The sequence below is a fragment of the Ranitomeya imitator genome, chromosome 5 (assembly GCF_032444005.1).
Source record: "Ranitomeya imitator isolate aRanImi1 chromosome 5, aRanImi1.pri, whole genome shotgun sequence".
NCBI classification, from domain to species: domain Eukaryota; kingdom Metazoa; phylum Chordata; class Amphibia; order Anura; family Dendrobatidae; genus Ranitomeya; species Ranitomeya imitator.
The window spans coordinates 178,980,196-178,996,194 of record NC_091286.1 but is presented as its reverse complement, the minus strand read 5'-3'; the positions used below and the strand labels follow the sequence as shown (position 1 = coordinate 178,996,194).

The 15,999-nt window shown below is 53.5% G+C and overlaps 1 protein-coding gene across 8 annotated transcripts in view; it reads right to left on the bottom strand.

Moving 5' to 3' along the window:
• The window catches only part of SERAC1 (serine active site containing 1), a 2,030,253-nt gene that overhangs the window by 1,580,440 nt on the left and 433,814 nt on the right, over positions 1 to 15,999 (bottom strand). For 7 of the 8 annotated variants that reach the window (XM_069769365.1, XM_069769370.1, XM_069769372.1 and 4 more), the window contains one exon: positions 14,824 to 14,955. The exons of the other annotated variant lie outside the window; for it this stretch is intronic. In XM_069769365.1, the coding sequence (XP_069625466.1) occupies positions 14,824 to 14,955 (132 nt within the window). The remainder of the gene's footprint in view (positions 1 to 14,823; positions 14,956 to 15,999) is intronic. 8 annotated transcript variants of the gene reach the window in all.

Sequence of the window (15,999 nt, the reverse complement as noted above, 5' to 3'; positions counted from 1 at the left end):
TGGAGGAGGAAGAGCTCCGTCCAGAGGAGGGAGCGACACAATTGTCCAGTGGTCAGTGTGTACAGCGAGGGTGGGGTGATGACGAGCGGGCAGAGATCATGTCTCAAGCAGGGGACAGCGTTTCTGGGCCAGTTGGCACTCTGCAGCACATGGTGGATTTCATGCTGCAGTGCCTGAGAAACGACCGCCGCATCGACCACATTCTCAACATGCCTGATTATTGGGTGTTCACCCTCCTCGATCCTCGCTACCGGGACAACGTCCAAAACCTCATCCCTGCGTTGACCCGGGAGCGTAAATTGCGGGAGTACCACGACACACTGGTGAATTCCATCATCTTCTCCTGTCCAACTGAGAGGAGTGCTGCTAGTGCTTTACAAAGCAGCTCAGTGCGTCGAGGCAGTGGGGGAGGCTCTGCCCAAAGAGGGAGCAGAAGCAGTGCCTCTGCCCAAGGCAAGCCCAGTATGGCACAACTCTGGCACACTTTTGTGTGCCCGCCCCAAATGTCTACACCATCACCGGCGGCTCCAGTCAGCAGGAGGCAACGGTTCCGTCAGATGGTGACAGACTACATGGCTTGCCCTCTTACTGTACTCCCAGACGGCTCTTCCCCGTTCAAGTTTTGGGTCTCTAAGCTGGATACATGGCCAGAGCTAAGCCAGTATGCATTGGAGGTGCTGGCTTGCCCTGCGGCTAGTGTCTTATCGGAACGTGTCTTTAGTGCCGCAGGTGGTGTACTAACAGACCGTCGCATGCGACTATCCTCCGATAACGTTGACCGGCTTACTTTCCTGAAAATGAACCAGGCCTGGATCTCGCAGGAATTTGCCACTCCTCTGCCTGATTAAGTAATTGGGTGTCATCCAGGTCTCCTGCTGTGTTCATCTTTCTACCACCTGAACTGCTATTCCTGGGCTCCAACACCGCCAGTTGCGGCTCAGAAGTGCAGGCTGCACAGTAAAAACATACGACCCAGTGTTATTGGGTTTCAGTAACGTCAGCTGATCCCCAGCTGTGTAGCCGGCAATGTGTCCTGCGACCGCCACGCTGGCACAACAACCTAAATGTAAGGGAACCTGTCCCCCCCCCCCCCGTCGTTTGTTACTGAAAGAGCCATCTTGTGCAGCAGTAATGCTGCACAAGGAAAAGGTAGCTCTTTTTTTTTAGCTCCTTGCACACGCAGAACTTAACACTTATAAAATGTGTTCACTGATACCGTGATACCGTCCCGGAGCTGGGACTTTCCTTCGTAATGTGACGCAGCACAGCCGTCATTCCTACCCCCTTGGTGCCATGCGCTGCCTCCTCAGCGTTGTTTTAAGCTGTCACGGAGCCTGCGCTGTTCTGTTATCCCTTGGGCATGCCCTAGTTGCGCTGCCTGTCTTCTGACATAATTTGGTGTCAGGCTGGCTGCGCCTGTGCGGTCGCGCTGCCCGAGATCCCGCCTCGCAGTGTCTTCTGATTGAGTCACACTGCGGGCCTGGGATCCATGGGCATGCGCAGTGCATATCTTCCCCTCGGGCTCTCGCTCATTTCCCTCCGCCTTCTTTAGACTGTGCGCCGTCAGCTGATCCCTAGCATGCCACGGCCGTGACACCGCACAGTCTGAAGAAGAGGGAAGGAGGGGAGTGAGAGTCGAGGTTATGCACTGTGCATGCCCATGGTTCCAAGGCCCGCAGTGGGATTACGTTAGAGGAGACTGCGAGGTGGGATCTGGAGCAGCGTGGACGCACAGGCACTGACAGCCTGACACCAAATTATGTCAGAAGACAGGCAGCGCTAATTGGGCATGGCCAAGGGCTAACAGAACAGCGCAGGCTCCGTGACAGCTTAAAACAACGCTGAGGAGGCAGCGCACGGCACCAAGGGGATAGGAATGATAGCTGTGCTGTGTCCCATTACGAAGGAAATTCGCACCTCCGGGACGGTTTAACGGTATAAAGGGACACATTTTTAGTGTTTACTTCGGTGTTTGCAAGGAGCATAATTAAAAGAGCAACCTTTTCCTTTTGCATCCTTAGTGCTGCACAAGATGGCTCTTTCAGCTACAAACGTCTTGGGGGGGGGGTTAAAGGTTCCCTTTCAACTTGCTGCAATCAGGCTTACGCCTACACTCTGTTCCTCTGCTCCTCCTGCTGTCCCTGGGCTCTAACACCGCCAGTTGGTGCCTGGAAGTGCTGTGTGCACAGTCAACAGTCGCTCCTCTGTTATTGGGGTTCAGTAACGTCAGCTGATCCCCAGCTGTGTGTGCGGCAATACCTCCAATCTGCTCCTCCTGCTGTCCCTGGGCTCTAACACCGCCAGTTGGTGCCTGGAAGTGCTGTGTGCACAGTCAACAGTCGCTCCTCTGTTATTGGGGTTCAGTAACGTCAGCTGATCCCCAGCTGTGTGCGGCAATACCTCCAATCTGCTCCTCCTGCTGTCCCTGGGCTCTAACACCGCCAGTTGGTGCCTGGAAGTGCTGTGTGCACAGTCAACAGTCGCTCCTCTGTTATTGGGGTTCAGTAACGTCAGCTGATCCCCAGCTGTGTGTGCAGCAATACCTCCAATCTGCTCCTCCTGCTGTCCCTGGGCTCTAACACCGCCAGTTGGTGCCTGGAAGTGCTGTGTGCACAGTCAACAGTCGCTCCTCTGTTATTGGGGTTCAGTAACGTCAGCTGATCCCCAGCTGTGTATCTGGCAACGTGTCATGCGACCGCCACGCTGGCACAACTAAAATGTAAGGGGACCTGTCCCCCCCCCCCCTAGGCGTTTGTTACTGAAAGAGCCACCATGTGCAGCACTAATACTGCACAAGGGAAAGGTCGCTCTTGAAATTATGCTCCTTGCAAACGCTGAACTGCACACTCATGTAATGTGTCCCCTCACACCGTCCAACCGTCCCGGAGGTGGGACTTTCCTTTGTAATGTGACGCAGCACAGCCGTCATTGCTACCCCCTTGGCACCGTGCGCTGCCTCCTTAGCGTTGTTTGATTCCGTCATGGACCCTGCGCTGTTATGTTATCCCTTGGCCATGCACAGTTTGCGCTGCCCGTCCTCTGACATCATTTGTTGTCGTCCTGGCTGCGCCTGTGCGTCCAGGCTGCCTGAAATCCCACCTCGCAGTGTCGTCTAATGTGATCCCACAGTGGGCCTGGTATCCATGGCCATGCGCAGTGCATATACTAGCCTCTCACTCCCCTTCTTCACGCTTCTTCAGACTAGGCGGCGTCAGCTGATCCCTAATAGCATGCCACGGCCGTGACGCCGCACAGTCTGAAGAAGCAGGAAGGAGGTGAGTGAGAGGCGATGATATGCACTGCGCATGCCCATGGATCCCTGGCCCGCAGTGGGACTACATTAGATGACACTGCAAGGTTGGATCTCAGGCAGCTTGGACGCACAGGCACTGCCAGCCTGACACCTACATGATGTCAGAAGACGGGCACCGCTAACTGTGCATGGCCAAGGGATAACATTACAGCGCGGGCTCCGTGACAGAACCAAACAACGTTGAGGAGGTGGCGCCTGGCACCAAGGGGGTTGGAATGACGGCTGTGCTGTGTCACATTACAAAGGAAAGTCCCACTTCCGGGATGGTTTGACGGTGTGACATTATATGAGTGTGTACTTCAGCGTTTGCAAGGAGCATAATTTTGGGAGCCACCATTTTCCATGTGCAGTATTACTGCTGTACAAGATGGCTCTTTCAGCAACAAATGCCTGGGGGGGGGGTTAAAGGTTCCCTTTCAACTTGCTCCACTGCAGGCTTCGGCCTACACTCTGCTCCTCTTTGATTCCCTGGGTTTCAACACTGTCAGTTGCCACCTGGAAGTGTTGTCTACACAGAAAAAACACTAGATGATGTGTCAGTGGGGTTCAACACCGCCAGCTGTTCCCCTGCTGTGTAGTCGGCAACGTGTCCAGCACAAGCCACGCTGGCACAACAGAACAAAAGCTGCCACCAGTGCAGGCTTCGGCCTACACTCTTATGGCCATCGTTAACCGCACCGGCCAACATGAAATGAGGTCATAAGACGGGCAGCTCTAACAGGGCATTGCCAAGGGATAACACAAGAGCACTCCTGTACAGCAAATAACAACGCTCAGGAAGCTGCGCCAAGCACCAAGGCGTTATTTGGGACACCTGTGCTGCGTCTCCTTAAAAAGACAAGTCACGCCTCCACAACTGTTTGACAGTATAATGGGCTAAATAGTGTACGTGTTTTATTCAGCGTGTGCAAGGAGAAAACTAAATAGAGCAACCTTTTACTTGTGCAGCATTAATGCTGCACAAGGTGTGGCTCTTGTACCTTGCAACACCTGAGGGGGGGTTAAAGGTAACCTTTGAAATTGGTTCAACTAGGCTTCGGCACTAAATGTGTCTCATTGAGACCATTCCACTGTCCCTGAGGTGTGACTTTCCTTTCTAATGACACGCAGCACCCCCATTGTTAGCGCTGCCCGTCTTCTGACATCATTGGTTGGCTGGCTGTGCCTGTGCGTCCACCCTGCCCGACACAACACCCCTCGTTGTCTCATATATTTTGACTGCGAGGGTGTGATTGATGGGCACGAGCAGTGCATATGTTCCCCTGTCTTCACTCCCCTCCTTCCGCCTTCTTCTGACTGTGCGGCCTCATGGCCGCGGCATGCGATAAGGGATCAGCTGAGGCCGCCCAGTCTGAAGCAGGTGTAAGGACATGTGTGAGCGGCGAACATATTTACTGCACAAGGCCACGAATCCCAGCACCGCAGTGTGACTTTAGGAAAAGCCACTGTGGGTCTGGGATTTATGGCCATCGTTAACCGCACCGGCCAACATGAAATGAGGTCATGAGACGGCCTGCACTAACAGGGTATTGCCTAGGGATAACACAAGAGCGCAGTTTCCTGTACTGCAAATAACAACGGTAAGGAATCTGCGCCCAGCACCTAGGTGTAAATTTGTACACCTGTGCTGCGTCTCCTTAAAAAGACTAGTCACGCCTCCACTACTGTTTGACAGTATAATGGGCTAAATAGTGTACGTGTTTTATTCAGCGTGTGCAAGGAGCAAAATTAAATAGAGCAACCTTTGACTTGTGCATCATTAATGCTGTTCAAGGTGTGGCTCTTGTACCTTGCAACACCTGAGGGGGGGTTAAAGGTAACCTTTGAAATTGGTTCAACTAGGCTTCGGCCTACACTCTGCTCCTCTCCTCCTCCTGCTGACCCTGGGCTCAAACACCGCTAGTTTTTGCCCGGAACTGCTAGCTGCACAGAGAAAAACACCAGCCAACGTGTTAGTGGGGTTCAGCACCGCCAGCTGTTCCCCTGCTGTGTAGTCGGCATCGTGTCCAGCACAAGCCACGCTGGCACAACTGACCAAAAGCTGCCACCAGTGCAGGCTTCGGCCTACACTTTGCTCCTCTCCTCCTCCTGCTGACCCTGGGCTCTAACACCGCTAGTTTTTGCCCGGAACTGCTAGCTGCACAGAGAAAAACACCAGCCAACGTGTTAGTGGGGTTCAGCACCGCCAGCTGTTCCCCTGCTGTGTAGCTGGCAACGTGTCCTGCAAACGCCACGCAGGCACATGAACTGAAATTGAAGGGAGCCTGCCCCCCACCCCCAGGTGTTTCTATGTATAACAGCCACCTTGTACAGCAGTACTGCTGCATTTGTACAAGGTGGCTGACTTTTTCTCCTTGCCCACGTGGAACTCAACACGTACAAAATGTGTCTCATTGAGACCATTCCACTGTCCCTGAGGTGTGACTTTCCTTTCTAATGATACGCAGCACCCCCCTTGGTAGCGCTTCCCGTCTTCTGACATCATTGGTTGGCTAGTTGCGCCTGTGCGTCCGCCCTGCCTGAATCAATGCTCCTCGTTGTCTTACTTATTTTGACTGCGAGGGTGTGATTGATGGGCATGAGCAGTGCATATCTTCGCCTGTCTTAACTCATCTCCTTCCGCCTTCTTCAGACTGTGCAGCCTCATGGCCGCGGCATGCGAGAAGGGATCAGCAGAGGCCGCCCAGTCTGAAGCAGGTGTAAGGACGTGTGTGAGCGGCCAAAATATTTACTGCTCAAGGCCACGAATCACAGCACCGCAGTGTGACTTTATGAAAAGGCACTGTGGGTCTGGGATTTATGGCCATCGTTAACCGCACCGGCCAACATGAAATGAGGTCATAAGACGGGCAGCTCTAACAGGGCATTGCCAAGGGATAACACAAGAGCGCAGACTCCTGTACAGCAAATAACAATGCTCAGGAAGCTGCGCCAAGCACCAAGGCGTTATTTGGGACACCTGTGCTGCGTCTCCTTAAAAAGCCAAGTCACGCATCCACTACAGTTTGACTGTAGAATGGGCTAAATTGTGTACGTCTTTCATTCAGCGTGTGCAAGTAGACAAATTAATAGAGCAACCTTTCACTTGTGCAGCATTAATACTGCACAAGGTGTGTCTCTTGTACTTTGTAACACCTGAGGGGGGGTTAAAGGTTTCCTTTGAAATTGGTTCAAATTGGCTTCGGCCTACACTCTGCTCCTCTCCTCCTCCTCCTGCTTCAACACGGGCTCTAACATCGCTAGTTTTTGCCCGCAAGTGCTAGCTGCACAGAGAAAAACACACGCCATTGTGTTAGTGGGGTTCAGCAACGCCAGCTGTTCCCCCACTGTGTAGCCGGCAAAGTGTCCTGCAAACGCAACGCAGACACAAAGCTGCCTCCAGTGCAGGCTTCGGCCTACACTCTGCTCCCCCTGCTTACCCTTTGCTCCAACACCGCTAGTTGGGGCTCTAGGAAGACAATCTTGAATAGGCAACGCATCTGGGTTCCAGCACCTCCAGCTGGATCTCGGCAGTGTTTTTGTCACAGGTACTCCCTCGTGCCAAACCTGGTTTCAGCACCGTCAACTGTTTCCGGGTTGTGTCAAACTCGCTGAGACGCCTATGCTTGCCCCGTCGTGGTGCGGTCGGGTTAGCCAACTCCAGGGTGCCTCCAGTTTAGGAGCTTCCTATGTGGGCTGCGTGAACTGGTAGTCAAGGCTGGTTCTGTAGTGCCAGTAGGCCCAGCTCCCCCTGTAGGACTGTTGGGGTTCGGTAACTGTGGCTGCCTCGCGGCCTAGCTGTTCTCTCCTCTCCTGTGGACCTTCGGGTCCACCACCTGGTTCCAGCACCGTCAGCTGTTTCCGGGCCGAGCCTTTGGCTTAGGTGCCTCCTCCTGGGTATCCGAGTTCCGCCAACGTCAGGCGGTCCTTGGTAGTGCTTTTAAGCGCGGGCACCTACAGCTTAGTAACCGGGTTCCAGCACCGTCAGCTGGTCCTCGGTGCCATTGGCTCTTGCACACTGGGGCAACGCATCCGGGTTCCAGCACCGCCAGCTGGTTCTCGGCAGTGTTCTTGTCACAGGTACTCCCTCGTGCCAAGCCTGGTTTCAGCACCGTCAGCTGTTTCCGGGTTGTGTCAAGCTCACTGAGACGCCTATGCTTGCCCCGTCGTGGTGCGGTCGGGTTAGCCAACTCCAGGGTGCCTCCAGTTTAGGAGCTTCCTATGTGGGCTGCGTGAACTGGTAGTCAAGGCTGGTTCTGTAGTGCCAGTAGGCCCAGCTCCCCCTGTAGGACTGTTGGGGTTCGGTAACTGCGGCTGCCTCGCGGCCTAGCTGTTCTCTCCTCTCCTGTGGACCTTCGGGTCCACCACCTGGTGCCAGCACCGTCAGCTGTTTCCGGGCCGAGCCTTTGGCTTAGGTGCCTCCTCCTGGGTATCCGAGTTCCGCCAACGTCAGGCGGTCCTTGGTAGTGCTTTTAAGCGCGGGCACCTACAGCTTAGTAACCGGGTTCCAGCACCGTCAGCTGGTCCTCGGTGCCATTGGCTCTTGCACACTGGGGCAACGCATCCGGGTTCCAGCACCGCCAGCTGGTTCTCGGCAGTGTTCTTGTCACAGGTACTACCTCGTGCCAAGCCTGGTTTCAGCACCGTCAGCTGTTTCCGGGTTGTGTCAGGCTCACTGAGACGCCTATGCTTGCCCCGTCGTGGTGCGGTCGGGTTAGCCAACTCCAGGGTGCCTCCAGTTTAGGAGCTTCCTATGTGGGCTGCGTGAACTGGTAGTCAAGGCTGGTTCTGTAGTGCCAGTAGGCCCAGCTCCCCCTGTAGGACTGTTGGGGTTCGGTAACTGCGGCTGCCTCGCGGCCTAGCTGTTCTCTCCTCTCCTGTGGACCTTCGGGTCCACCACCTGGTTCCAGCACCGTCAGCTGGTTCCGGGCCGAGCCTTTGGCTTAGGTGCCTCCTCCTGGGTATCCGAGTTCCGCCAACGTCAGGCGGTCCTTGGTAGTGCTTTTAAGCGCGGGCACCTACAGCTTAGTAACCGGGTTCCAGCACCGTCAGCTGGTCCTCGGTGCCATTGGCTCTTGCACACTGGGGCAACGCATCCGGGTTCCAGCACCGCCAGCTGGTTCTCGGCAGTGTTCTTGTCACAGGTACTCCCTCGTGCCAAGCCTGGTTTTAGCACCGTCAGCTGTTTCCGGGTTGTGTCAAGCTCACTGAGACGCCTATGCTTGCCCCGTCGTGGTGCGGTCGGGTTAGCCAAATCCAGGGTGCCTCCAGTTTAGGAGCTTCCTATGTGGGCTGCGTGAACTGGTAGTCAAGGCTGGTTCTGTAGTGCCAGTAGGCCCAGCTCCCCCTGTAGGACTGTTGGGGTTCGGTAACTGCGGCTGCCTCGCGGCCTAGCTGTTCTCTCCTCTCCTGTGGACCTTCGGGTCCACCACCTGGTTCCAGCACCGTCAGCTGGTTCCGGGCCGAGCCTTTGGCTTAGGTGCCTCCTCCTGGGTATCCGAGTTCCGCCAACGTCAGGCATTCCTTGGTAGTGCTTTTAAGCGCGGGCACCTACAGCTTAGTAACCGGGTTCCAGCACCGTCAGCTGGTCCTCGGTCGTGCCATTGGCAATTGCACACTGGGGCAACGCATCTGGGTTCCAGCACCGCCAGCTGGTTCTCGGCAGTGTTCTTGTCACAGGTACTCCCTCGTGCCAAGCCTGGTTTCAGCACCGTCAGCTGTTTCCGGGTTGTGTCAAGCTCACTGAGACGCCTATGCTTGCCCCGTCGTGGTGCGGTCGGGTTAGCCAACTCCAGGGTGCCTCCAGTTTAGGAGCTTCCTATGTGGGCTGCGTGAACTGGTAGTCAAGGCTGGTTCTGTAGTGCCAGTAGGCCCAGCTCCCCCTGTAGGACTGTTGGGGTTCGGTAACTGCGGCTGCCTCGCGGCCTAGCTGTTCTCTCCTCTCCTGTGGGCCTTCGGGTTCACCTCCTGCTTCCAGCACCGTCAGCTGGTTCCGGGCCGAGCCTTTGGCTTAGGTGCCTCCTCCTGGGTATCCGAGTTCCGCCAACGTCAGGCGGTCCTTGGTAGTGCTTTTAAGCGCGGGCACCTACAGCTTAGTAACCGGGTTCCAGCACCGTCAGCTGGTCCTCGGTGCCATTGGCTCTTGCACACTGGGGCAACACATCCGGGTTCCAGCACCGCCAGCTGGTTCTCGGCAGTGTTCTTGTCACAGGTACTCCCTCGTGCCAAGCCTGGTTTCAGCACCGTCAGCTGTTTCCGGGTTGTGTCAAGCTCACTGAGACGCCTATGCTTGCCCCGTCGTGGTGCGGTCGGGTTAGCCAACTCCAGGGTGCCTCCAGTTTAGGAGCTTCCTATGTGGGCTGCGTGAACTGGTAGTCAAGGCTGGTTCTGTAGTGCCAGTAGGCCCAGCTCCCCCTGTAGGACTGTTGGGGTTCGGTAACTGCGGCTGCCTCGCGGCATAGCTGTTCTCTCCTCTCCTGTGGGCCTTCGGGTTCACCTCCTGGTTCCTGCACCGTCAGCTGGTTCCGGGCCGAGCCTTTGGCTTAGGTGCCTCCTCCTGGGTATTCGAGTTCCGCCAACATCAGGCGGTCCTTGGTAGTGCTTTTAAGCGCGGGCACCTACAGCTTAGTAACCGGGTTCCAGCACCGTCAGCTGGTCCTCGGTCGTGCCATTGGCTCTTGCACACTGGGGCAACGCATCTGGGTTCCAGCACCGCCAGCTGGTTCTCGGCAGTGTTCTTGTCACAGGTACTCCCTCGTGCCAAGCCTGGTTTCAGCACCGTCAGCTGTTTCCGGGTTGTGTCAAGCTCACTGAGACGCCTATGCTTGCCCCGTCGTGGTGCGGTCGGGTTAGCCAACTCCAGGGTGCCTCCAGTTTAGGAGCTTCCTATGTGGGCTGCGTGAACTGGTAGTCAAGGCTGGTTCTGTAGTGCCAGTAGGCCCAGCTCCCCCTGTAGGACTGTTGGGGTTCGGTAACTGCGGCTGCCTCGCGGCCTAGCTGTTCTCTCCTCTCCTGTGGGCCTTCGGGTTCACCTCCTGGTTCCTGCACCGTCAGCTGGTTCCGGGCCGAGCCTTTGGCTTAGGTGCCTCCTCCTGGGTATCCGAGTTCCGCCAACGTCAGGCGGTCCTTGGTAGTGCTTTTAAGCGCGGGCACCTACAGCTTAGTAACCGGGTTCCAGCACCGTCAGCTGGTCCTCGGTCGTGCCATTGGCTCTTGCACACTGGGGCAACGCATCCGGTTTCCAGCACCGCCAGCTGGTTCTCGGCAGTGTTCTTGTCACAGGTACTCCCTCGTGCCAAGCCTGGTTTCAGCACCGTCAGCTGTTTCCGGGTTGTGTCAAGTTCACTGAGACGCCTATGCTTGCCCCGTCGTGGTGCGGTCAGGTTAGCCAACTCCAGGGTGCCTCCAGTTTAGGAGCTTCCTATGTGGGCTGCGTGAACTGGTAGTCAAGGCTGGTTCTGTAGTGCCAGTAGGCCCAGCTCCCCCTGTAGGACTGTTGGGGTTCGGTAACTGCGGCTGCCTCGCGGCCTAGCTGTTCTCTCCTCTCCTGTGGACCTTCGGGTCCACCACCTGGTTCCAGCACCGTCAGCTGGTTCCGGGCCGAGCCTTTGGCTTAGGTGCCTCCTCCTGGGTATCCGAGTTCCGCCAACATCAGGCGGTCCTTGGTAGTGCTTTTAAGCGCGGGCACCTACAGCTTAGTAACCGGGTTCCAGCACCGTCAGCTGGTCCTCGGTCGTGCCATTGGCTCTTGCACACTGGGGCAACGCATCTGGGTTCCAGCACCGCCAGCTGGTTCTCGGCAGTGTTCTTGTCACAGGTACTCCCTCGTGCCAAGCCTGGTTTCAGCACCGTCAGCTGTTTCCGGGTTGTGTCAAGTTCACTGAGACGCCTATGCTTGCCCCGTCGTGGTGCGGTAGGGTTAGCCAACTCCAGGGTGCCTCCAGTTTAGGAGCTTCCTATGTGGGCTGCGTGAACTGGTAGTCAAGGCTGGTTCTGTAGTGCCAGTAGGCCCAGCTCCCCCTGTAGGACTGTTGGGGTTCGGTAACTGCGGCTGCCTCGCGGCCTAGCTGTTCTCTCCTCTCCTGTGGACCTTCGGGTCCACCACCTGGTTCCAGCACCGTCAGCTGTTTCCGGGCCGAGCCTTTGGCTTAGGTGCCTCCTCCTGGGTATCCGAGTTCCGCCAACGTCAGGCGGTCCTTGGTAGTGCTTTTAAGCGCGGGCACCTACAGCTTAGTAACCGGGTTCCAGCACCGTCAGCTGGTCCTCGGTCGTGCCATTGGCTCTTGCACACTGGGGCAACGCATCTGGGTTCCAGCACCGCCAGCTGGTTCTCGGCAGTGTTCTTGTCACAGGTACTCCCTCGTGCCAAGCCTGGTTTCAGCACCGTCAGCTGTTTCCGGGTTGTGTCAAGTTCACTGAGACGCCTATGCTTGCCCCGTCGTGGTGCGGTCAGGTTAGCCAACTCCAGGGTGCCTCCAGTTTAGGAGCTTCCTATGTGGGCTGCGTGAACTGGTAGTCAAGGCTGGTTCTGTAGTGCCAGTAGGCCCAGCTCCCCCTGTAGGACTGTTGGGGTTCGGTAACTGCGGCTGCCTCGCGGCCTAGCTGTTCTCTCCTCTCCTGTGGACCTTCGGGTCCACCACCTGGTTCCAGCACCGTCAGCTGGTTCCGGGCCGAGCCTTTGGCTTAGGTGCCTCCTCCTGGGTATCCGAGTTCCGCCAACATCAGGCGGTCCTTGGTAGTGCTTTTAAGCGCGGGCACCTACAGCTTAGTAACCGGGTTCCAGCACCGTCAGCTGGTCCTCGGTCGTGCCATTGGCTCTTGCACACTGGGGCAACGCATCTGGGTTCCAGCACCGCCAGCTGGTTCTCGGCAGTGTTCTTGTCACAGGTACTCCCTCGTGCCAAGCCTGGTTTCAGCACCGTCAGCTGTTTCCGGGTTGTGTCAAGTTCACTGAGACGCCTATGCTTGCCCCGTCGTGGTGCGGTAGGGTTAGCCAACTCCAGGGTGCCTCCAGTTTAGGAGCTTCCTATGTGGGCTGCGTGAACTGGTAGTCAAGGCTGGTTCTGTAGTGCCAGTAGGCCCAGCTCCCCCTGTAGGACTGTTGGGGTTCGGTAACTGCGGCTGCCTCGCGGCCTAGCTGTTCTCTCCTCTCCTGTGGACCTTCGGGTCCACCACCTGGTTCCAGCACCGTCAGCTGTTTCCGGGCCGAGCCTTTGGCTTAGGTGCCTCCTCCTGGGTATCCGAGTTCCGCCAACGTCAGGCGGTCCTTGGTAGTGCTTTTAAGCGCGGGCACCTACAGCTTAGTAACCGGGTTCCAGCACCGTCAGCTGGTCCTCGGTCGTGCCATTGGCTCTTGCACACTGGGGCAACGCATCTGGGTTCCAGCACCGCCAGCTGGTTCTCGGCAGTGTTCTTGTCACAGGTACTCCCTCGTGCCAAGCCTGGTTTCAGCACCGTCAGCTGTTTCCGGGTTGTGTCAAGCTCACTGAGACGCCTATGCTTGCCCCGTCGTGGTGCGGTCGGGTTAGCCAACTCCAGGGTGCCTCCAGTTTAGGAGCTTCCTATGTGGGCTGCGTGAACTGGTAGTCAAGGCTGGTTCTGTAGTGCCAGTAGGCCCAGCTCCCCCTGTAGGACTGTTGGGGTTCGGTAACTGCGGCTGCCTCGCGGCCTAGCTGTTCTCTCCTCTCCTGTGGGCCTTCGGGTCCACCACCTGGTTCCAGCACCGTCAGCTGGTTCTCGGCAGTGTCTTTTGCTCTTGTACCTTCTGCTCCCCATCCTGGTTCCAGTACCGTCAGCTGGTTCCGGGCAGAGCCTTTGGCTTAGGTGCCTCCTTCTGGGTATTCAAGTTCCACCAACGTCAGGTGGTCCTTGGTAGTGCTTTCAGGCACGGGTACCTCCTGCTTAGTAACCGGGTTCCAGTAACGTCAGCTGGTCATCGGTAGTTCCATTGGCTCTTGGACCTTCGGCTACCCATCCGGGTTCCAGTACCGTCAGCTGGTTCTCGGCAGTGTCTTTTGCTCTTGTACCTTCTGCTCCCCATCCTGGTTCCAGTAACGTCAGCTGGTTCCGGGCAGAGCCTTTGGCTTAGGTGCCTCCTTCTGGGTATCCGAGTTCCGCCAACGCCAGGCGGTCCTTGGTAGTGCTTTTTAGCACGGGTACCTCCTGCTTAGTAACCGGGTTCCAGTAACGTCAGCTGGTCCTCGGTAGTTCCATAGGCTCTTGAACCTTCGGGTAGCCAGCCGAGTTCCAGTTCCATCAGCTGGTTCTTGGCATTTTCTCAGCCTTCTTGTACCTTCTGCTACATTTCCAAGTTGAAGACCCTAACGTCGACGACCCAGAAGACCACCCCGATGACGACAACGACGGCGGAGACGACGACGGCGGAGACGACGACGGCGGAGACGACGACGGCGGAGACGACGACACTGGAGACGACGACATGGAAGACTGAGAAGCAGAAGAACAAGAGGCTGCAGAACAAAGAGCAGAAGAACATTAAGCATAATACTTAATATCAGAGCAAAAGATATTATCTAAATTATATGCAGAAGAAGACTAAGCAGTGTATGGGGGTGAGTCCGTTCCTCCTCGTGGTGCCCCTGGATAAAGCCTGATGCTGCAGGCCAAACTGAACGCGGACAAATGTAACTTTTGTGACTGGCGGAACGGAAGGTGTAATCTTCCAACTTTTATAGATAACAACTACGGGAATGCCTGTCACAAATGAGAATATGATGAAGAAGTAGAATAGGAAGAATAATAACAGTGGAATAAAAAGAATATGTAGAATAGGAAGAATAATAATAGTTGAATAAAATGAATATGAAGAATGTAATAAAAAAAAAAATAGGTAGAAGATGAAGAAGAAGATGAATAAGGTGAAGAAGAAGTTGATGTCAAAGATGCTGATGATGATGAAGATGAAAGTGTGGGAAAAGTTAAAAAAAAAAAAAGAAAAAAAAGAAGGGGAAGGGCGTGGAATAGTGAAACATCAATATCTGACAAAATAAAAAAAAATTTACATAGTCAATATCTTTTTCACTCCGAACGTCTTTAAAAAAAAAAAAACATGCTATTCTATTTGATTGGGCTAAACCTCATTGCCTTTAATGTCTCCGCCACCTCCCACAATACATCCTACATTATTCTTAGTTGTTTTCCTTCATGTAGAATGAACCTACAAGGAAAGAAAGGGTTTATTTTAATTCCGATATTTTGGTCCCATTGACTTGCATTGGGATCGGGTATCGGTATCGGCGATATCCGATATTTTTTGAATATCGGCCGATCCCAACCGATACCGATACTTTCCGATATCGGAAGGTATCGCTCAACACTAGTCAGGATTAAACATGTTTACTCATAGATTTGATAATACTTTTCTTAAATGATGCATGTATATTTTTTTTAGATATTTGTGATACAAACATACTGCGTATGTCCCAAAAACGAAAAATATTTTGTCCGATCATGCTGTTATTTTACTGTACATATCTTCTTGCGTATAATTCATTTAGAAAATGTGTCCATACCATGCCAATAGTGGATCCCCGCCATGTTCTGGACAGCTTCAAATTTAACTCTTTTATCTCTGGACTGAGTGTCCTTCAAAAGAAGCCAAAGTAGTAGATCATGGTCCTCCATGTATGATTTGCTGTATTTTTCTATGAATAAATAAATACATTTTCTCCAGACTGTTGTATTTGGTCAGAAGTTAAAAGTTATTTTAATATTTATTAATAATAAGAAAAATAATAAACATTTTGTAAGCATCAACTTCAACTTTACCTTTCTTTGTGTTACACAGCTAGGGATTTTAGAATGTATGGAATGTAAGTCCGCAATGACAGGGTCCTCTCCACTCTGTACCAGTCTTTCACTGTAAACTTGTTTGCTGTAAATTATATCTATAACCCTGTATGTAATCTCTTTCTCATGTACAGCACCATGGAATTAATGGTGCTATATAAATAAATAATAATAATAAATAATTTTAACATAAATCCCTTCTCTGCCATAGACCACCATTAACTCTTACTCTTCTCTAGACTACCAGAGATGCTGACAATAGCTTTTTCACCCCTATAACTTTTGGGAGCTCAGATGGCAGTTAGACCTCTAGTTTAGACGAAATCAGGATAATTTTGAATGAGTTTTAGGAGTTTGCTAAGTGCTCTTGTGTTCTGTATAAGAGAGCTTTGGCAGACATAAAAAATAACAAAAGGAACAGCAGTCCAAAATTGTAAATGCCGGATCTTTAATTCCATTGACAACCAATTATCCCCGGTCACAATGCATGTTAGACTAATGGCCGAACCCATAGTTATTGCTGGATTTCAATGTTGCGTATGGAGAGTGTACATCTCTGACAGCCTCCTGATTACCTATTTTACTGTCATGGCCAAAAGTATTGGCACCCTTGAAATTGTCCTAGAAAATGTAGTATTTCTCCCAGAAAATTATTGTAATTAAACGTTTCGTTACACACGTTTATTTCCTTTGTGTGTATTGGAATAACACAAAAAAACAGTGAAAAGAAAAGACAAAATGGATATAATTCCACACAAAACTCCAAAAATGGGTGGAACAAAATTGTTGGTACTTTTCCAAAATTGTAGGTAAACAACTTTACCTAACATAAATAAAAATATGGGAATTAGTATCACAAAAAACATTTACATCCAGGCACCTTATAGATGACATTGTCT